Below are 22099 nucleotides of genomic sequence, written 5' to 3'. Positions count from 1 at the left end.
TGTTCTTCTTGAATGGATCCCTTGATCAATATGTAGTGTCCTTCCTTGTCTCTTGTAATAGTCTTTACTTTCAGGTCTAATTTGTCTGATATGAGTATTGCTACTCCAGCTTTCTTTGACTTCCATTTGCATGGAATATCTTTTTCCATCCCTTTACTTTCAGTCTATATGTATCCCTTGGTCTGAAGTGGGTTTCTTGTAGGCAGCATATAGAAGGGTCTTGTTTTTGTATCCATTCAGCCAGTCTGTGTCTTTTGGTTGGAGCATTTAATCCATTTACATTTAAAGTGATTATGGACATGTGTGTTCCAATTACCATTTTCTTAATTGTTTTGGGTTTGTCTTTGTAGGTGTTTTCCTTTTCTTGTGTTTCCTACTTAGAGAAGTTCCTTTAGCACTTGTTGTAAGGCTGGTGTGGTGGTGCTGAATTCTCTTCACTTTTGCTTGTCTGGAAAGATTTTGATTTCTCCCTCAAATCTGAATGAGATTCTTGCTGGGTAGAGTATTCTTGGCTGTAGGTTTCTCTCTTTCAGGACTTTCAGTATATCCTGCCATTCCCTTCTGGCCTGCAGAGTTTCTGTAGAAAGGTCAGCTGTTATCCTTATGGGTTTTCCCTTATATGTTGTTTGTTGCTTTTCTCTTGCTGCTTTTAATATTTTTTCTTTGTGTTTAATTGTTGTTAGTTTGATTAATATGTGTCTTGGTGTATTTCTCCTTGGGTTTATTCTGTATGGGACTCTCTGTGCTTCTTGGACTTGGTTCATTATTTCCTTTCCCATGTTGGGGAAGTTTTCCAGTATAACCTCTTCAAATATTTTCTCAGACCCTTTCTTGTTTTCTTCTTCTTCTGGGATGCCTATAATTCAAATGTTGGTATGCTTAATGTTATCAGTGAGGTCTCTGAGACTGTCTTCTATTCTTTTTATTCTTTTTTCTTTTTCCTGCTCTGTGGTGTTTATTTCCCCCATTCTATCTTCCAACTCACTTATTCATTCTTCTGCCTCAGTCATTCTGCTGGTTATAGCATCTAGAGTATTTTTAATTTCAGTTATTTTGTTATCCATTGCTGTTTGTTTTTCTGAGTTCTTATGAACTGTTTCTTGTACTTTCTCTATTTTGTTATCGAGATTTTGTATCATTTTTACTATCATTACTCTAAATTCTTTTTCAGGCATTTTTCCTATTTCCTCCTCATTTATTTGGTCTTGTAGGTTTTTTTCCTGCTCCTTTGCCTGCATGGTGTTTCTTTGTTTCCTCATGGTTGTGCAAACTTTTGGGGTTGCTTGTCCTGGCAATAGAGGTGTTTATAGAAGACTGTCCAAGCCTCAGACTAATGTCCAAGTATTGGATTAAACAAATATTAAGTCTAGGAAACACATACATGTATAAGACACATGATTACTGAATCCATTAGGACATAAGGCTCTAGAAAGAGCTGACAGAACCCCAGTGTGCTATCAGATATTCAAAGAGAAACCCAACAGAAATTGACAACTGAAACAGAACAAATCAGAGACAAAAGCAAAAGCAAGCAAACAAACAAATAACACCTTACACATACAAACATTAATCCAGGGAGGTTTTGTAAGCTAGGATCAAACATAGAAAAGAGCCAGAGTACCACCAGAGAGAATGGAGATTCTCAGAATGAAATCAGACAAGTGTACTAAGAACTAAGATAAAGACAAAAACCTAATATTAAATACCAAGCCGGTGCATCATCTGGAGAATAGAGCAAGGAGTCTGAGCAGATCAATAGTGTTGCTTATAAGTATGTTAAGATAAAATACACTTAAAATGGCTGGAAGAAAGGGGAACAGAAGAGCGTAGGGTGGTTGGAAATATGCAAATAAAAAGAAAGGAATAGAAATGTATAAAAGATAGGGATGAAAGGAAAGTATGAGAGATATATTGTCCACTCTACCAAAAACTCAGCTAGATATAGAAGTATATAAAAAGACACACACAAAAAAAAGAATAAAAAATATCATTAAAAAATTATGTTATAAAACTTGTAGATCCCTTAGGGCTAAGATCGTATTTAATAAAGAAAAAAAAAAGAGAGAGAGAGAGAGAGAGAAAGAAAGAAAGAAAAAAAAGGAAAAAAAAAATCCAGAACTGATCCCAGAATGGACCAGTTCAATAGGAACTGATACTAATATTTCTGTTTCCTTAGCGTCTCAGCTGTAAGTGTCCTTCTCCTCACCTTGGGTTTTTTTTGCATTATTCTGTGAGCAGCAGAGGTTACTTTATTGTTTGTCTGTAAGCGACGGTGTGTGGGGAGGGAGAGGGTACAATAGTGGCTCCTTCCCCTGGGAGTGAGTGAGCAGAGGCGCACTGTTGTTTCAGTTGGGCTTGGAGGTGCCTGTTGCAGAGGAACGCTGGTGGCTCAGGAGTACACAGAAAGTCTTAGATTTGGGCCTCTCTAGGGGTTTTTTTTGTTTGTTGTTTGTTTTCTCAGCAGCCTCCCTGCTGCTGGCGTTGCAAGGGGTTTTAATCTAGCCCCGCCCGAGCGCCTGAGGGTGCTTGTTATCCCTGAGAGCCTTAGGTGGCCTGCAGGGCGTCTCTCCTCTGCCTGTTGCAGAGGCACCGGAAAGAGAGGGAGAGGCTACGCGCGCGGCTCCTCCCCCCCCGCCCGTGAGCCTGCAGCCTCCAGCCGCCATCATGGCCGGGCAGCTCTCAGGGACGGGCACTCCTCTCCGCGGACCTCCTCCCTCCTGTCCTCTCGGTCCGTCCCCCTACCGGCAACAATGTTTCTCACCCTGAACCAGCTCTCCGGTTCCCACGCTCCCGCTCCCGGACCCTCTGTTCAGCCGCGGATCGATGTCTCGGTCCGGGAACGCTGAGCTGCGCTACGGACCCTCCGTATGTTTCTCACTCCCTCCCGTCTGCCACAGCTCCGCCGCTTCACCCTCTTTGAGCCCTCGTAGATGCCTCCCTACCGGTCATGTCGGGCTCCTTGCTGTCCTTTCCGGCGTCCAAGGCCGTCTGCTGGTGTTCAGCTGGTTCTCTGTGGGAATCATGGCGTCCTTCGGTGCATTCCCAATGCCTCTGTGGAGAGGGATGCACTCCACCTCCCTCTGCTTCGCCGCCATCTGTTTTTTCTCCAACTGTTTTCAATCAAGAATTATGGCCATGTTTGCCAGAGTAAACACACCTCCACTTTCCATTAGGTGGAAAGTCTGGTTTAAAAAGGAAACTGGGCTTCAGAAGGAGCTGGGCACAATGGTTTATTTCCATTGGTACCACAGACACTCTAGAGTAGTTGGCCTCCTGCTTGCTGGGTTTTTCTGTGTTACCAGAAATATGTCTATTTTGATACTGAGCTCCGGAGAAGATACTCAGCTCTTTGGGAGCATTAGGACATTGCATCAATTTATCATGAGGTGGGTGGGATGGGAGGAGTGATCTGAAGACCCACAGGCAAAGCCACTCCATGGAGCTGAACTTCCTGTCCCCTGCGGGGTGATGACTTTTCATCCTGGGGGAAGCGCTATTGTCTTTTGTTCCCCCGAGACCCCACCAAGGTCTGCGTGTGTCTTGCAGAAAGGAGGTTGCATCCGAGGAGCACAGGCAATGCTGGCAGCCCTGCTTGAAGCCCAGTGTGGAAACAGCTTGTTTCCTTTGCTGTGCATGTCCCTGTAAACACACCGGGGAGGAACTTGGTCCTTTGTGTCCCAAATAAGGTTGAAGACGTTACAAGGGGATGTCGCTGTAGGGCCACAGTTTCTCTCCTCTGGGCAAGTAATAAAAAGGACCAGCATTGGCCCAGCTGCCTAATCTTGCCCGGCTGTCCCTACAGAGGAGGGACTTGGAAGCCTCCAGGGTCCCACCCCAGCTGCCGAGTGAGCCCCCAGTTCTGGCTTGAGGACTTGGCAACCACTGGGGGAATCCCACTTCTGACACATTGCCAGATACACGCTGGAGATGCCTGGTGTTGCATCTGATAAAAGACAGAGGGGGACCCTCTCACTGGTCTCTGTCCCTTGGTGTCCCCACATTCCCATTTCATCGCAATAAAAAAGAAAATATTTGCAAAGCACAAAGGTATCCAAAATATAGAAGGAGTGCTTAAAACTTAACACTGTGAAAACAAACAACCCATTCAAAAAATCAGTGAAAGATCTGAGCAGACACCTCACCAAAAAAAATGACAAACACATGAAAAACGCCCCATGTGATTAGAGAATTGCAAATTCACACGATAAGGTACTACTATGTACTTCTTGTCATGGCTAAAATCCAACATAAGGATGCCACCAAATGCTGGTGAGGATGTGGAACAACAAGAACTCCCCTTCCCTGCTGGCGGGAATGAGAATGGGGCAGCCATTTTGGAAGATAGTTTGGCAGATTCTTATAAGACTAAACATATCTTACCATATGACCCAGCAATTGCACTCTTTGGTATTTACCCAAGTGAGATAAAAACTTATATCCACACAAAAACCCGCACACGGATGTTTAGAGCAGCTTTATTCATAATGGCCAAAACCTGGGAGCAACCGAGATGTCCTTCAGTAGGTGAGTGGATAAACAAACTGGCACAGTGGATTATTCAGGGGGAAAAAAACAAGAGCTATTGAGCCATGAAAAGAGATGGAGGAAACTTACATGCATATTAGTAAGTGAAAGAAGCCAATTTGAAAAGGCTACATACTGTGTGATTCCAACTATAGGACAGTCTGGAAAAGGCAAAACTATAGAGACAGTAAAAAAGATCAGTGGGTGCCGGGGTGGGAGGGAGGGATGAAAAGGCCGAGCACAGGATTTTGGGGGGCAGTGAAACTATTCTGTATGGTACTACCGTGCTGGATACATGTCATTACACATTTTTCAAAACCCAGAGAATGAAACAGTATGGAGGTTCCTCAAAAAACTAAAAATAGAACTACAATATGACCCAGCAACCCCACTCCTGGGCATATACCCTGAGAAAACCATAATCCAAAAAGAAACATGTACCACAATGTTCACTGCAACACTATTTACAACAGCCAGGACATGGAAGCAACCTAAATGCCCATCAACAGATGAATGGATAAAGAAGATGTGGCACATATATACAATGGAATATTACTCAGCCATAAGAAGGAATGAAATTTAGTTATTTGTAGTGAGGTGGATGGACCTAGAGTCTGTGATACAGAGTGAAGTAAGCCAGAAAGAGAAAAACAAATACTGGATGCTAACTCATATATATGAAATCTAAAAAAATGGTACAGATGAACCCAGTGACAGGGCAAGAATAAAGATGCAGATGTAGAGAATGGACTGGAGGACACAGGGCTGGGGGTGGGGGGAGTGGCAAAGGGAGAGAGTAGCACTGACATATACACACTACCAAATGTAAAATAGATAGCTCGCTGGAAGCTGCTGCATAACACAGGGAGATCAACTCCATGATGGGTGATGACTTAGAGGGCTGGGATAGGGAGGGTGGGAAGGAGTTGCGGGAGGGAGGGGATATGGAGATATATGCATAAATACAGCTGATTCACTTTGTTGCACAGCAAAAAACTGGCACAACAATGTAAAGCAATTGTATTCCAATAAAGAGCTTGAAAAAAAAACCCACAGAATGTACAACACCAAGAGTGAACCCTGATGTAAACTGTGGACTTCAGCTAGTAAAAAAGTATTGATACTGGCTCATCAATTATAAAAAAAAAGAAATATAAAATGCATGTATAGGATGACTGCAATCATGTAAAACAAAAATAGTAGCTAACACGAACAAAGCACAGTCATAATTCAAAGAAAGGAGGCATTCCTAATTCTGACAGGCCCTAAACTGGGAAGGCAGGTTCTGAATAAGAAAGTATTTTTAAAGGAAACATAACACTGTGGTAGTGCTCCCTGTATGCCTGGCACCACGTTGGAACGTTTTAACCCTCACAAAAACCCTAGCAGGTGGACACTCTTGTAATCTTTGTTTATAAATAAGGGAACTTGCTCAGAGGCCCCAGCTCAAGTGACAGCCTTGGGATTCAAAGCACATTATACTGCCTTCAAAAATAAGTAGCAACTAGAGTGAGGTTAGTTGTCCATCCTCACTTCCTTCTGTCCGTCTTCCTCTGGCTCTGCTCTCAATACCCTGCCCTGCTCCCCACCATCCCTCTGTAACTGTCCTCTTAAAGTCACCAGTGACCTCATGAGTGCCAAGCTCATGGCCCAACTCCTGATCTCTACTGTATGTGGCAATAACCTTGAGGTTTATCTTCTAGTCCTTAGGGCACATTCTCCAGTATCTCATTCTCCTTCTCAGCATTCTTTGACGGATCTGCTTTGCCCTCCCCACAAAGGAGTCTGTGCATTTAGTTAAGCCCTTCAGGTGACTCTGCTGCAAGCGACCCAAGGCCACACTTTGAGGAAAACACTGGATGACCAGGTGGCACTCAAGCACCACAAATTCAGCAAGAGCAAAAGAACCCATGTTTTCTTCTTCCAAACCTCCTTCTTGTCCTGGCTCCTTCTGGGTAAAAGACCGACCTGCACTCACCTGTCTCTGTGCCCTGCACCTGCCCTTGCCCGCTCCTCCCGCCCTCTCACCTTCCTATCCAACACTCCAAGGCAGGGCTTCTTCTCAAGTCCATCCTCCATGATACTTTCTTTGCCATCCTCTACCTCTTCACTGAGAATATCTCACATCTTCCTTTCTGGCCCCAAGGAAACGTTGCGTCCTTTGAAAATCCTTCCCCAGTTCTCAGCAGGCAGAGTTCGCTCGCCCAGCCCTGGGACCCCACGGCTCGTGACCAGGTTGTAGCCAGTTACGCCCCTTGAGACACTCAGCTCCTGGGCAAGAGGAGGTTGCTACATGGCTGATGGAATGTGTGCACCAGAGGTGATTTCATTGTGCTATGAAGATCCTGCAGCAAAAAGGGGAGAGTGAAATTCCTACACTCACACACAGGACCTTAAAGACACCGGAGGGGCATCTTTACTCAGGGAAGGTTACGTGTCAGAGGTCGGCAAGCTTTTTCCATAAAGGCACAGATAGCATCTCAGGCTCTGAGGGCTACGTGGTCTCTGTCATAACTGCTCCACTTGGCTATTTCCAACGAAAGCAGCCGTAACAAGACACACGAGAGTGGCTGGGTTCTAAGAAACATTTATTTGTGAACACTGAAATGTGAATTTCATATAATTTTTATGTGTCATGAAAAATTATTCTTTTCAACCATTTGAAGATGTAAAAAGCCATTTTTACCTGTGGGTTGGTCGTTTGCCCATCCGTACGTGTTGCCAAGCTGTGAGCCATGGCTAACTCTGTGTCCTTCAGCACAGGATTCGGTATGTGAGCTTCGTTTTTTGACTGGAAGGTCCCCCAAGTGAAACCTTTATCAATACAAGTAGAGAAGAGCCTAGGAACTTGATGACCGAGGACAGAGCACCTGCTTCTCAGCTGAACCAGGCAGTCAGAACCCGGTGCTGCCACCTGGTGCCCGGCCAGCCCCACGTGGGGTCTTTTCGTTTACTGTTCTCTGAGGACCTGGAAACATTTCCAGGCCTGTAAGCTCATGGTGACAGCTGGGGGTTGTGTTCCCGACCACTCCCAAAAAGGACTTCAAATCAGTTAAACCAAAAGTAAGTATAAATGTGAAGAATTATAAAGAATTGATAAATCACTTAAAGTGAAAAAGCAAGCCTCAAGTCACAGAATTCTAAGGTCATTTAGCTCAGTTTCTACCACTCTTTTCCAAGCAACACTCAGCTTTTGGGTAAGAAAAATGAAGGCCCAGGAGGCCCAGGTGTTCAAGACAACAGAGTTTACGGCAGAGCCAGCCCGAGTCCCGCCTGCTGGATCCCCGTGCGGGGCGTCCTGCACCGTCTCACCACGCCTGTAGCATCCTGTGACCCAGGCACCAAGAAGCAGAGTCTGGGGGCTAAGAGGGGCGGGTTCCAATCCCAGCCCTGTCGCTGAACTGCTCTGTCCCCTGAGATACTTGGGTAGCCTTCGTGCCTCAATTTCCCCAACTGTAAAATGGAGCGGAGGACCCACCTCATAGGGCTGCTGTGAGGCTGAAGTGTGTCTGGCCTTGATGGGCATTAAGGCGTTCACCGCCATCACAGATACACTGAGCACCTACTGTGTGTCAGACATTGAGTGCTTTGTGTATTTTGCCCGATTTAATCCTTGTAACTATTCTAACAAAGTGAATGTTATCTCCACTTTGTAAATGAGTCTGAGAAAGGTCACGTGTACTGTGGGTGGGTGCTGAGAATAAGGCTTTATTGGTGCCACCTCTTGTACAAGTTCATCTGATAAAGGTGTCCACTGCACGAGTTACCATGTTACAAAGTTGACCCAACCCTGGTATGCTAGCAAGAATGAGCACGCAGTGGGTGACCTGGTGGCATTCCTGACATCCAGAAAGGCTTTTGGGGTGGGTGTGACTGTCAATGTTCCTGCTTCAAGGCGACTTTGCCGCTGTCGTTTTTGGCCTTTGGAGTATCTTTGAGTGGCAGTGGCTGGTAGAGAGAGTGCTTGGGACAATTTACATATAGCTGTCGGAGCTTTTCAAGTATCAGCAGTGAAGTGTCTTTTCTGTGTGCCCTGCTGCTGCATTTCTTAAGTTCTAAAGTCTTAAAATTAATGGAATATTCACCAAATGCTCAATTTACCAAGACATCTGGGGATAATAAAAACCTTTGCAGAGCAAAACTCAGTGTTCCAACCAACAGAGGATATTGGTGCATGTTTAAAACCTTGGATGTAGGCGAGAACTGCTGCTCCTTGAATTCATCGGAGACAGGCAAACGCCCAAAGCCTAGTTCTAAAAGTCCTGAGGTTACCCAGCTCGGCAATCTTTCCGTCGCCTTTCAAATCCTTCAAACCCTTCAACAGAGATACAGAAAAGAGACATCCTGACGGACCAGGACCTGGCCCACTTCTCTCTCAGGAATCCTGAGGCCCATGGCTCGTACGACCATGGGTGCCTATTGTTTTATATGGTTTAAAAGGTCACTGCCCTGGGGCTTCCTAGGTGGCGCAGTGGTTAAGAATCCGCCTGCCAATGCAGAGGTCACGGGTTCGATCCCAGCTCCAGGAAGATCCCACATGCCGCGGAGCAACTAAGCCCGTATGCCAAAAAATAAAAAAAAAAAGGTCACTGCCCTGTGTTCCGCGGAGAAGCACTTGCAGGCCAGGAAGCGGGGCAGGAGGTAAGCACTAATCTGAAGTTGGGGCCTGGCCTTCCTCACTGGCGGCGTGTCTGTGGCACTTAACTCCTCTGAACCCTGAGTTCCTAATCTGTAAAACAGGGAGGCGGACGATCCCATACCCTTCACAGTTGTACTGGCCAATGAGCACAGAGAAAAGTGCAAAGGAAACTCTGAAGTACCATCAATGCATTTAAGATATCTATAACAAACTGAGATTGCAATGACTGAAAGAGGAGACTGCTAAAATTACTTTTATGGCCAGTTGCCTGCATTCTTTAAGGTTCTGAGCATAGGCTTACAATCTCAAATGTTTTCTGTCCTGCGTTCAGTTTTCTCTATATTAGATCAGTGGGCAACAAAGGGCTGCTTGCGTGCATTGTCCTCGTCTCCCACTAGGTGGCGCTGCGTCCCAATTAGCAATTTCTTTTGGTGACACGCTGGCTGAGACCTTTTACAGTGGATCAAGTTGGAGCTGCAAGAGGAAAAAGACAGACGATGAAGAACTACCCGGCCCTCATCTCACCCCTACCCCAAAATCAGGAGCAAATCAGGATTTGGGGATTAAGAGCTCTGGAGACTGAGGCCAGCAGTCACTGAAGAAGAGGTGTGACTGCAGGAAGGAAGGGTTTTTGATGCCCCCACCTGTGATGTATCCCATTTCCCACAGGAGGAAAGAGGGAGCCTTAAAGCCATGGGCTGACATCTGCATACACACAGTTCACGTCATGTGTACCCATGCTCCAATCTAGAGGCTCAGTTTTCAAGAGGACATTTAAGAATTTGGTCAATTTCTCTTGAGATGTGGCAAAGAAAAGTTATTTCTGCATACATGAGCACAATAGCTGTGATTCACAAGCAGTGCTAAACTAAAATACTGATGTTAGATTGACTTTAGGTATTCGAACCGTGCAAGCAGTTGGGTGTGCTCTCAGAAAGGATGGTGCTGCCCTCTGCAGGCAGTCTAGGGCACTGCAGTGAAAATGCACCCTCACGCGAGTTTACATCTGCCTCTCAACCTCGGACCCCAGAGCCCTTCATTCTTTTAATGGGACCCCACTTCAGATTTTCTTCCATCCTCAAGAAAAGGTCCAGAGATGCAGTGACCATGTTTACAGTCAGGGTACCCCTCTCTTTATTCATCCCCCAGACCTCAACTCACTTCTGGAAATAAATGGGCCCTTTTGGGGGGGCGGGGAGGGGGGAGAGGCGGGGAGTCAGCATTTTTCTTTATTCCTTTGAGATGAAAGATGGGTTATGGGGTTAACTACTGTCACAGCTTGCCTCCATTTGATTTCACTGCCTTAACCTTAATTGCTTTTGTGATCAGTATGAAGAATTGAAAAAAGGTGTCTTCCAAGCTCAATTGCATGGTGCTCCTGAAGTACTAGATGGTACCTGTTAAAAAAAAGAGAGAGATTAATTTACACTATGCTTTAATCTTTTTGGAACCTTCTCAGAAAAATTAGATGTTTAGCACTTACGGGGGGTGAAGGGGAAGCTGAGACGAAGCAAGAGAGTAGCACAGACATATATATACTACCAACTGTAAAACAGCCAGTGGGAAGTTGTTGTATGACAAAGGGAGTTCAACTCGAGGATGGAAGATGCCTTAGAGGACTGGGGCGGGGAGGGTGGGGGGGACTCGAGGGGGGGGGAGTCAAGGGAGGGAGGGAATGCAGGGATATGTATATAAAAACAGATGATTGAACTTGGTGTACCCCCCCAAAAATAATAAATAAATAAAATTAAAAAAAAATTGAATGTGGATTTGCCTTGTAAGACCTTGCTCTACTTCGGTACTGCAAGATTCAGTCCATGGATATATAGCCCACAGCTGCCTCCAAACAGATTTAACTTTTGAGGACAAGGAATATTTTGTCTTTTATCCATGAACAGAGCCGAAACAACTAAGCTTAACGTAATGAAGGACTACGTGCTAGGCTCCTCACCACCCAATGAACCACAGGCTCAGACAGGCTGAAATCTCTTCCACATCTTCCTCATCTCTGAAAACAGTCACAATTCTCCTGTCCACTGAAACAGAATTCAATGAACATTTGAGTGCCTCCTTGGTGCTATTTCATCATGTTGGACCTTTCCCATGTATTGTTTAATCCTCACAGCTGTGACTTTAAACAAGCTCACCTTCTATCCGGGGAAAACGCAGCGCTGAAGCCCGGCGTTCCTTCCATCCTCCTCCCTCCTGTTGCCTTACCCTAACCGGTCTCTCAACTTCCAAGCCTCCTTTCAAGCATCTGACAGTTTCAAGAACTATCGTCAACATACTTTTTCTCTATTTAAAACTTGGCGACTTCCAATTTTTCATTCAGTCATCTCCAAATTCTCCAGTCTGGCTCTGTTTTACCTACCAAACCACAAATCTCGTAACTCTTTCAAGATGTTCCCTCTGACAGCTACCTGTGCCGCCGGCCTCCTGCCTCCTGACCGCACACCCCGCAACCTCGGGTCCTGTGCCTTTACGCACACCTTCTGCCTACAGCATGTCCCTTAGCCCAACGCTGGGACTGTCCAAGCCCTGCCCTACTGTCATGTCAGGCTTTCCTCCATGAAGCCTCACACAAATCCCTCCAGCCTACATTACTTCTCCCTCCCCAAGCCACCCAGGGCACTATCATGGCATCTCAGGAGGGTGTCGGGATATGGACTGAGAGGCATGCCTGCTGCTGGTAAGAGTGTAAATCACTTGAACCTGGGAAAACTACAACGCAGCACTTGCATTCCTAGATGTATATCCTAGGGAACTCACACACATACAAACCAGGAGACTAGTATAAAAATGCTCCTGTTACAACAGCAAACAAGTGAAAACCGCCCAAATGTCTGTTGGCAGAATGGATATGTGTGTGTGTGTGTGTGTGTGTGTGTGCGTGCGTAGTGTTCTCCCCCAATGCAATGCAATGCAATATCGTAAAGTTAGTGAAAATGAGTAAACTGCAGGAATGCAGCATCAGGACTGTAAAACCAGATGAGTAGAGACAATCACAGAAGACGAGGTAAAGGGTATCCTATCTATAGAGCTCAAGAAAAGCAAAAATACGGTGTGTATTTGGGGAAGGAGGACGTAAAATGTGAGGGCAAGAGGAATAGAGAAATGGAGAGTCGTGGTGACCTGGCGTAGTGGGGGGAGGAAGGAGAAGGGACGGTTAAGGGACACAGGTGATGACACTGGAGATGTGTGAGTTAACTCAAGGTGGGCCCATAACTGCCGTGGGTTACCTGCAGGTGCCTCTTTGCTGGCGAACGGGAAAGCAGTGCATTGAGAACCATCAGAGGTCCTGTGATCTTTTCAAACCCGCTGCCCAACTGGGCACAGAGGGAACATTCATTAGGTGGGTCAGGACAATCACTCTGAGTGTCCATCGCTGCACAGAACGTTGGGGACCATGTGAGGGGCTGGGCCGAGTGACAGGATGTCAGTCGTCACCAGAGAACAACGAGGGATGTACGGACACTTGGAAAGCGCCTCCCCACAACCTCTTATACATTACTGGCTGTGTAAAGACTGACTTGAGACTGGATTACAGAAGACAGAGCGAGTGAAATCAAAGGTACTGTATTGGGAGAGTTGCCTGGAGAACAGAATGGTATTAATAAATTTGGGGACGTAGGTTAGGTCCTCTATGCTTTTGGTGAAGGAGGGCCTGAACCAGAAACACCACTCTCAGGTGACGAGGACTCCGAGCCGCCACCTGCCCTCTGGCACCAGCGTGCGCGCAGGAGGCAAAGGAGGGCAGGCTCTCCTTTCAGGGCTCACGCAGGTGAGCCGTACAGTGTGGGTGCTCGTGGGAGAACTTTCCAGGTGGTAAGTAACTGCGGGATTCACCGCCCACACTGCAGGGAAATAATGGGTTGATCCTTTAACAAGGAAAAAAACCCCCCAAAACCCAGCAGGTGTGATGTCTTCCTATCTTTCACTTTCACAAAATTTGCAATAAAGCACAATTCTTAAGCCGTTTTTCATTTTTTTTATTGCTGTTAATTCAAGGAAAAAAGTTTGCATAAAATCCAATCTGTTCTAGAAATATAAGTGGCCTTTCCAGTACATAACATTTCAAATATCAAAGTATATGGTAAACATACAAATAAGGAGAAGGTAACATACCTCCTATGTACAGTACAGTCTTTAAATCATAAAATAAGCTCCATAAAGTACAACTGGCAAGTGATTCACAATGCGGTCTGTATGGGGCTTATCGAAACTCTCACTTGAACAACTCAACTGCAGCTTAACAATTAATTTAATAATGTGGTCCAAAAATACCCAGATCAAATAAAATATATTTAATCAAAATAATTTCCTTTACTCGAACTTTTTTTTTAAATTAAAGCTTTCATCTACCCCTTCACACCCCCCCTTCCCCTTCACACCCCCCCTTCCCCTTCATCTCCCACCCCTGAAAGAAGGTTTAAAAATGTACAATGGTGCTATAAATATAAATTCTACCTATGAAGCATTACATGAAGCTTCTTTCTTCAAGTGTTTCCTTTTGTCTGGCAATCTGTTCGGCTTCTGAACAAGACAAATATTTAAGTTCCCCTGCTGCACACCAACGTGACCCCACACAACCAACATCTGTCGTTTCTGCTCTGTGCTGAGGCTGGGGCAACAAACCCAAGCCCAAGCCCTGAACCTGCGACTCTACAGTGGTAGTTGCTCGTTGCTGTTGGAAGGCAGCAGCCCAAACCTGCACCCCGTCTTCCAGATAACCTCAGTGCACTTTAGGAAATCAAAAATTACCTGGAAGCAATTTAGTACATAGATTGGCTTAAAAAAAACTTTTTGTTTTAAACAGCAGCATTAAACTTAGTGATGTGACACTGACATGATTAATACCATCTTAACACACTCAGAATTCAGTCTTTCACATTATAATCAAGCATAGTGGTAAAACTGTTATAAAAAGTGACTTGCTACGAGAGACAGGTTAGGGAACAAATACCTGACTTTTGTAGAAACGCAGGGCTTCTGTTCAGATTGCAATAAACCATACACATTTTAAACACAACAAACACTGTAACAGTTGGTGTAGGAGAAGAAATCTTGACTCAAGTGTCTCTTTTACATGACACAGTGGTAGACTACACATAAAGTTGGCTGTTGACTTTCAGTACAAACACAAACACAGAAGAACCACACTCACAATAGTTTGTTCACTTTATGTCTCTCTGAAGCAACAGGCTAAAAAAGTATGATGAAGTAAAAAGTTGTTTTTGTTTTTTGTTTTTTTTAAAGAAAAAGCTCTTTGTCCACTTCATATGTCATATTTTCAGTTGCATATGGTTTTACTTTTTCCTCTCTCTTCCACTTATTTTAATTTTTATTTGGACAAGCGCTGCATATATGTATTTACGTGGTGCTGTTTATTACATATATACACACTATTTTGGAAGTCTGATTCTCCTTTATGATTAAGGTGAAACATTTTACCCTCGATTTATATGCAGAGCAGTTTACAAAGTGTGAACAGTGCACTCCTGCAGCCACTGGAAAGAGTGAGGGTGCGGGAGAAAAGCAGAGTTTGAGACGAAAGTGAGAAAAGCTGGGGAAGAAGCAAAGTTTTTTTTGCAAAACCATATGACTGTCACCAGTGTTACTAAAAAAGGTCAAATACACAGTTTTAAAGATTCAGTAAACATTGCACACAGCAAGTATTCAGTGTAAAAAAAAAAAAGCACGCATCAACATTTTCTTTTTGATAGTTTGTTTGGATGTTTAAATTACATGTTATCACATAGATAAGCCTGTTGTTGAACCAGGAGACCAGAGGCTCAAAAGCAATGCATTCTTTTTTGTTTTGGACATTGGTACAAGAGAAAGGAAAAATCCCAACTGCATAGAAATCTAGGAAATGTATAAACAAAGAAACACAAACAAAATACCTTTCCTTTCCTCCCCTCCACACCCCAACCATGACTCCCCACACTTCAGTGTATTAAGTAGGCAAGCTTTACTTGTTTCAGTCTGCAGAATCCAACGTATCATTAGAAGGGGGGAGGGGAGGTGCGTATCTCAGTCTGTAAGTGCCTAAAACGGGAAAGACAGAACTGCTAAGTCACTGCGTACAAGGCAATGCATCACAAACCACTACAAGACACCAATGGACATGCTCCTCAGATGCGGCGCCTTTCGCGCCACTATGACCCCAAATCGGTCCCTAAGATGACTTTTAAAAAGTAATACGAAGTTTGTGCTTTAGTTCAACCTAAAGCTATCAAACTCAATTTTCCCTTAAAAATGCCAAGCACATACTCCCAATTCAAGACTTTTTTTTCTGTGTGAGATTTGGCAAAATGACAAAAGCCAAATGTGAGTGAAAGGTAACAGTCTGAGGTCTACACTGAATGTGGTATCGTACTCGTAATTATTTCAGAATAATTTCTTTATTCTGGTGATAATAATATTAAACTTAGTTTCAATTTCCTTACTCCAAAAACCAGTGCTTAAGTATTCTGTTCCTTTTTAAAATGCAATAGCATTGAAAAAAAAAATGTCTGCTGGGGAGGAAGGGTGTGTAGCCTGGGGAAAACGCATGAGGCTAGCCGGTTGTGCATAGATAGACCCAAGCAACTAAAGATCTTCCATGTCAGATGACTATCACTTCCTAGTTTTTCAGCATTTAAAAATTTTGCTTACTCTATGCAATGGGATTGCAGCTTAAAAAAAAAAGTGCTGCTCGCAAGAGATCTGCAAATCCCCATTATATTCCTCAAGAAGTGCCTTTCTGGTTTATGCCTAAGCTGGGAACGAACGCCTCTGAACGTGCTTGTGCCACGTGACCTGTGTCTACACTAGGTTTTGCCGCTTGCATTTTACGATTTGTCACCGGAAGCGCGACCTCTGTAAACGGACACACAACAGCTCTTTCTGCTCCAACAGAATCACCGCGATCAACAGGGAGGGAGGAACGGGCACACTCAAAAACAAGTCCTCTGGGAGCTCTCGTGATTACCTTGTGGACTGGCCTCCATGGACGACTGCTTGCACTCCTGCGCATAGTGTCCGCTTACACCACAGTTGTAACATGAAACGTTCCCATTCTTCTTGGGCCCCGACCCGCTCGTGTTGGCAACCACGTTATGTGCTGGATACATGGGGTAGAACCTCCCGAACCCCGCCATCTGCTGCATGCCGTAGTTGGCCTGGCTCCCCATGACGGGGTCATGCACCAGTCCGTTTGCATATGGAGTCTGAGGCAGAAAAAAAGGAAGTTGGTTTCCATTGCTCTGATGTGCTTGGTTGAGGTAGCTGCCATTGCAGATGGATGGCAGAGTGAAGAACGACGGGACGCGGTACATTGGTCCGGGCATTGGATTAGGATAATAGTAACTGCTCAGCTGAAGGCTTCCATTGGTCCCACAGCTGCACCTTCGCCCACAAGAACCGCAAGGACCTGAGCCCATCTGCTGTGGTGGCAATACTGTCCCATTAGCGTTCGTGTTGCCCACAGCACTGATGTAAGACGTGCTGTCGCTCTGTGCGGTGCTGTGTGTCAAAGCAGGGCTCGGGCTTGGGGCGGGGCCGGGGGTGTGGGTAGGAACCGCGGGAGGGACCGTCGACTGGGCCTGGCTGATGCCTGCACCCGCTGACTGGGCAGATGTGGCCGCCGTACTGAGCACGCTGGAAGTCTGGCTGGGTAACACCCCGGCAGGGAGGGGAGAGCCTGGCAAGGGGTAGGAAGCTGGTGGCTGTGTGGCCGAGAGGCCGGCTGCTGAAAGAACTACCTTCACATTGGCAGGCTGAGGGATGGTCCCTGTGTTTCCCTCAATTTGAGGCACCATTTGATTTAGTCCTACCACTTGGGATGCAGATTTTGTGATGGGGTCCGTGGTACCAACAGGAGATCCTGGAAAACTACCTGGGTTATGGACAGGAATAAAGGCAGTGTTTGGTGATCCGATGCTCAGACTCCCGGTTGCTTGCTGTGGGAGGTTCACTGTGCAACTCTCGGAAGATCCCTGCTGCGGCGGCGGCACTTTTAGCCTCTGAATTGTGAGGTGCAAAGCAGGTGCACTGTTATGTGGAAGGAACGTTGATGGAATAGGTAAAGGGGACGCCAGTAATTCAAGGTGCTTTTCTGACTCTCCAGTAGAAGCTGCCGGCCCCAGTATTCCGACAGGGGTTGAGTTCGTGGACTCCCTTATTGCAGAAGCAGCAACAGGACTAGGGACAAGCATCCCGACTGTTTTGCCATCAGCAGATTTGGGCGGAGGAACGACCACCTCAGACTTCTGGGCACCATTGTGCATGACACAGTGCAAAGTGGGCACAAAAGAAATATGCTGATACTTAGGTGAGTTTAAGGGATCTTCTAAGAGGTTTGCACTGTCAGTTCCTAGTGAAGCGATCTGAACGGGTGGCTTGACAGTGACAGTCTGGTTGACAGAACCATAACCTGTAAACCTGGCCGTTGACGGATTTCCGGAATCCTCAGAATTGCTGTCTGTGTCTGATGAAAACAAACACAAATAGATGTTAACACAGCATAATCTCCCATCCTTCTCACTAGAAATAAATTTTAAGTATATCGAAAATAAACTCTGAAGTTTGGAACTAATAAATGTATCCCTCAGCTTCCTGACTACGAAGCTGACCTTCTTTCAATTTTTGGCTTTCTATGGACTTTATTTTAAAGATTCTGGAAAAGGCAAGACTATGGGGACAATAACAAGATGACTGGTTGCCGGGATGGGGGCTCGGTAGGGACAGATGAATACGCAGAGCACAGGGGATTTTCAGGGCAGCGAAAATATTCTGTATGATGTTTTAATGATGGGTGTGTATCATTATACATTTGTCCAAAGCCACTGAAGGTGCCACACCAAGAGGGAACCCTCAGATAAACTATGGACTTTGGGTGATAATGGTGTGTCAGAGTAGGTTCATCCTTGGTAACAAAACGTGCCATTCTAGTGAGCAATGTTGGGAACGGGGGAGACCATACACGTGTGAGAGCAGGGAATACATGGGAAATTTCTCTATCTTTCAATTTTATTATAAATCCAAAACTGCTCTAAAAAAATTAAATCTTAAATTAAAAAAAATCCATGGACAGATAAGAAACAAAAGGTTAATGGAGACTGAATGAAGCACAGTATAAAATATAGACCTTTATCACAGAGAAAGGGATCAGATATTTTTAACCTTAGTCAATTTTAGGCAATTCACTTGATTTATTGGGTTGGCTAAAAAGTGCCTTCGGTTTTTGAGTAAAAATAAAAGACCCATTTTTCATTTTCATCAAGAACTTCATTGAACAACGTATTCCCCCTTTTGTTCTACTACCTTCTGCCATTTTTCAGGCAACTGCACACTTCCATCTTGCCAAAACTTTTTATCTTTTTGAGCAAAGAACTGCTGTTCCAGGTCCCTTTTACAGCCTCTTCCAGGGAAATGAAATTTTTTCCATTAAGAGAATTTCGGAAAGACCGAAATAAATGGAAATCCGAAGGTGCAGTGTCTGGTGAACATGGTGGATGAATCAGAACTCCCCAGTCAAGCTGTCACAGTTTTTGCCTGGTCATCAAAGAAACACGTGGTCTTGCGTTATCCTGATGGAAGATTATGCGTTTTCTATTGACTAATTCCGGACACTTTTCGTTGCATGCTGCTTTCAAGTTGGTCTAACTGGAGGCAGTACTTGTTGGAATGAATCATTTGGTTTTCTGGAAGGAGCTCATTAACAGAGAACTCCTTTCCGATCCCACCATATACACAACATCACCTTCCTCGGATGAAGACTGGACTTTGGTGTGGTTGGTGGTGGTTCATTTTGCTTGCCCCACGATCTCTTCCATTCCACATTATTGTACAGTATCCACTTTTCATTGCCCGTCACAAATTGTTTTAAAAAAGAAACATTTTCATTATGTTTAAGTAGAGAATCGCATGCAGAAATACAGTCAAGAAGATTTTTTTCGATTAACTAATGTGGAACCCAAATATCAGAAAAACTAACATAACCAAGCTGGGGCAAATGCTCTTCAACGCTTGATTTGGATATTTTGAGTATGTCGGCTATCTCCTGCATGGTATAACATTGACTGTTCTCAATTAATGACTTGATTTGAGCGCTATCAACTTCAACCAGTCTACCCAACCGTGCAGCATCGTCCAGCAAGAAAAAACTTTGCAAACCACTTTTGACATGTTCAGTCACAGAACCTTCTCCATACACTGCACAAATCTTCTGCATTTTAGTTGCGTTTTTACCTTTCTTGAAATAAAGCATAATACGCCAAAAATGTTTTTCTGCCATATTCAATATTAAAATGGCTACACAAAAATTCACCAAATTTGGTTAAGTCTTTTTTTAAATGCATGCTGATATGACAGCTGTCACATACAATCTAACAAAATTGTTTTCAATTAAGTTAAAGACAACTTAAACGCTACTAGAGCCATCTTATGGATAAAAACCAAACGAACCTTTTGGCCAACCCAATATATTCTGTACTGTCAAACCCAAGGTCTTCACATTTGTCTCACATAAATGATACAAATTAAAGGAGTTCAGTCAAGACTGTATTTAACTCAACTATCTAGAGACAGAGAAGGGAACAGAGTTCTTTTAGAATGGAATAAAGATTCTTACTTTTAAATATTCCAGTGGGGGAAAGAAAATTTAGAGCTACCACTACAGTCATAAAATAAATGTGCTAGAACTCAAGAAGCAGAGCAAATGTGAGAGCACTGCCATTTCTCCTATAACAAAAGAGCAAAGTGGGGACTTCCCCGGTGGTACAATGGTTAAGAATCCACCTGCCAATACAGGGGACACAGGTTCAATTCCTGGACCGGGAAGATCCCACATGCTACAGAGCAACTAAGCCCGTGCGCCACAACAACTACTGAGCCTGCACTCTAGAGCCTGCAAGCCACAACTACTGAAGCCCGCACGCCCAGAGCCACAACTACTGAAGCCCGCGCGCCCAGAGCCCACACTCTGCAACAAGAGAAGCCACCACAATGAGAAGCTGGCGCACTGCAACAAAGAGTAGCCCTGGCTCACTGCAACTAGAGAAAGCCCGCACACAGCAACAAAGACCCAAGGCAGTCAATAAACAATTCTTAAAAAAAAAAAACCAAACAAAAAAAAAAAAACAAAAGCAAAGTGGCAGATACAAAATTGAACTGTATTTCTTTTTTATTACTGTATCACTCTTTACGCTTGTAAACAGAAATAACTTCAATCTAGACTTCCCCCGGATTTCTTGACTTTTGGTATAAAGGGGGCAAAAGACAAAATCTAATTCACAGTGTTTAAATATCATAAACTCAGATACTGTGGTACTATGTAGAGACACCATTCAATTAAATGTAGTGCCTAACTGAACATCTTTCTGCTCACAAATACAAGCAGAAGTGCATTATGTACTTAAAATGCTTATATTTATTAAGGTAATAACTAGTTACATTCAGCTAAGATGCTAAAACTTTTTGAAACAATACTAAAAACAAATCATACTAGTCTTCCTGGAGAAAGGTTAAATAGAACCTACTTAGTGACACAGAATGTCAACAATGTTATAACAACAATAATTTACATTAGAGAGAAGAGATTCAACTTATGAGTAAATGGCTCTAACATAAACTCCCCTTAATAACTGAGGAGTTTCCTGTTAAACTTTGCAAAACAAAAAGTACCCCAAAATTAGTAACTTATTTCAGTCATTATATCTATATCTATGCCCTCACACAAGTACAGAGTTAAAAATAAACATTCAAGTTCAAAAGAAGCTGTAATATTTTTCAGATGATCAATTAAATTTCTGTATGAATTGGACTTTGTTTAAATCTTCTTAAGTCGTAACAAATGGCCCCATGATTTTAAATGGTCCCAAATGGTTTTCTGAGCATTATAAGGATTCACCCAGCAGTTTAGAGACAGGTCCTCCTTTTCTGTGCTGACTTTGAAAACTATAAAGTCTTTCAACAAAACCGCATCATGACCCACAAGAACAACAAAGCCACATGCTTTTCCAAGCAACCTTTTCATGCACTTGAAACTCTGAAAATGATCAACACTTTTTATCACAGTGGATATTTCCCCCCTCAGTTGGTTTCAGAGAGCCCTTAATGACACTTCATTTAGGGAAGGCTCATTTATTCACTTGATAATGGAGCCTATCTGAAAAAGGGCAAGTTCCTCTATGCAGGCCTGCCAACAACTCATCCTATCTGATGAAAGGAAAGGGCTGCTGCAGAGTCATCTGGGCATGCAGATGTACCCTTAATTTTGACAAAGGCCAAATCTGCACTGTTAGCTTACAGAGCCATGGATTACTTGTACATCCTACAGAATCAAGTTTAATATACTAAAAGCTTCTTTACTCTGGATAAGCATAAAAATTCTCTCACTTAACCTTCATAACAGCTCTGAGCAGTTTTTTCTTCCATGAGGAAACTACAGATCAGAAGCTCAGTGCTGCCTCAGATTAGTGGAACTAGTAGTCCTTGCATGCTACATTTGCTATGACTGCAAAATAATCTCAAAGTGAAGGCTGGCTTTAATTGTATGTGATGCAGCAACAGCATTGTCATAGCTCCCTAAGACATGACCTGACGCTGTAACACAGAGCCTAAGGTCTCGAAGAGCTGTGGACTGTGCAGGAAAAAGCCACACGTCTGAAATGCTGTGGTCTAAGGATCTTTATGATCTTTAAGTGGCCCAAGAGAAATCATTTATTATTGCCCACCAGCATGGACACGCCTTATAACCAAGACAGCATTACTCAGATGTTCATAACCAAGATGTTATCGATCAGATGTCATTATCACGTGCAAAGAAAGACATCCTGATTCAACATACACTTTTTGATACCTCATTTCTGGAAGGGCAGAATAAGGACCTCTGATACTCCAACTCCCCCACAAAAGCAACAAGAGTCCTGGCAAAAACTATCAAAGTCACCT

At 44.1% G+C, this 22099-nt stretch overlaps 1 protein-coding gene across 1 annotated transcript in view; it reads right to left on the bottom strand.

Annotated features, from left to right (window-relative positions):
- Positions 1 to 13141: 13141 nt before the first annotated feature.
- The window catches only part of ZCCHC2 (zinc finger CCHC-type containing 2), a 51537-nt gene continuing 42579 nt past the window's right edge, over positions 13142 to 22099 (bottom strand). The window contains exons 13-14 of the mRNA XM_057699557.1: positions 16137 to 17633; positions 13142 to 15211 (exon numbers count right to left, since the gene is read on the bottom strand). Of these exons, the coding sequence (XP_057555540.1) occupies positions 15144 to 15211; positions 16137 to 17633 (1565 nt within the window). The 3' untranslated portion in view covers positions 13142 to 15143. The remainder of the gene's footprint in view (positions 15212 to 16136; positions 17634 to 22099) is intronic.

Source organism: Hippopotamus amphibius, chromosome 11, assembly GCF_030028045.1.
Source record: "Hippopotamus amphibius kiboko isolate mHipAmp2 chromosome 11, mHipAmp2.hap2, whole genome shotgun sequence".
Classification (NCBI taxonomy): Eukaryota; Metazoa; Chordata; class Mammalia; order Artiodactyla; family Hippopotamidae; genus Hippopotamus; species Hippopotamus amphibius.
Note: the sequence above shows the minus strand (reverse complement) of the source record. Positions and strands in the feature narration are given on the sequence as shown.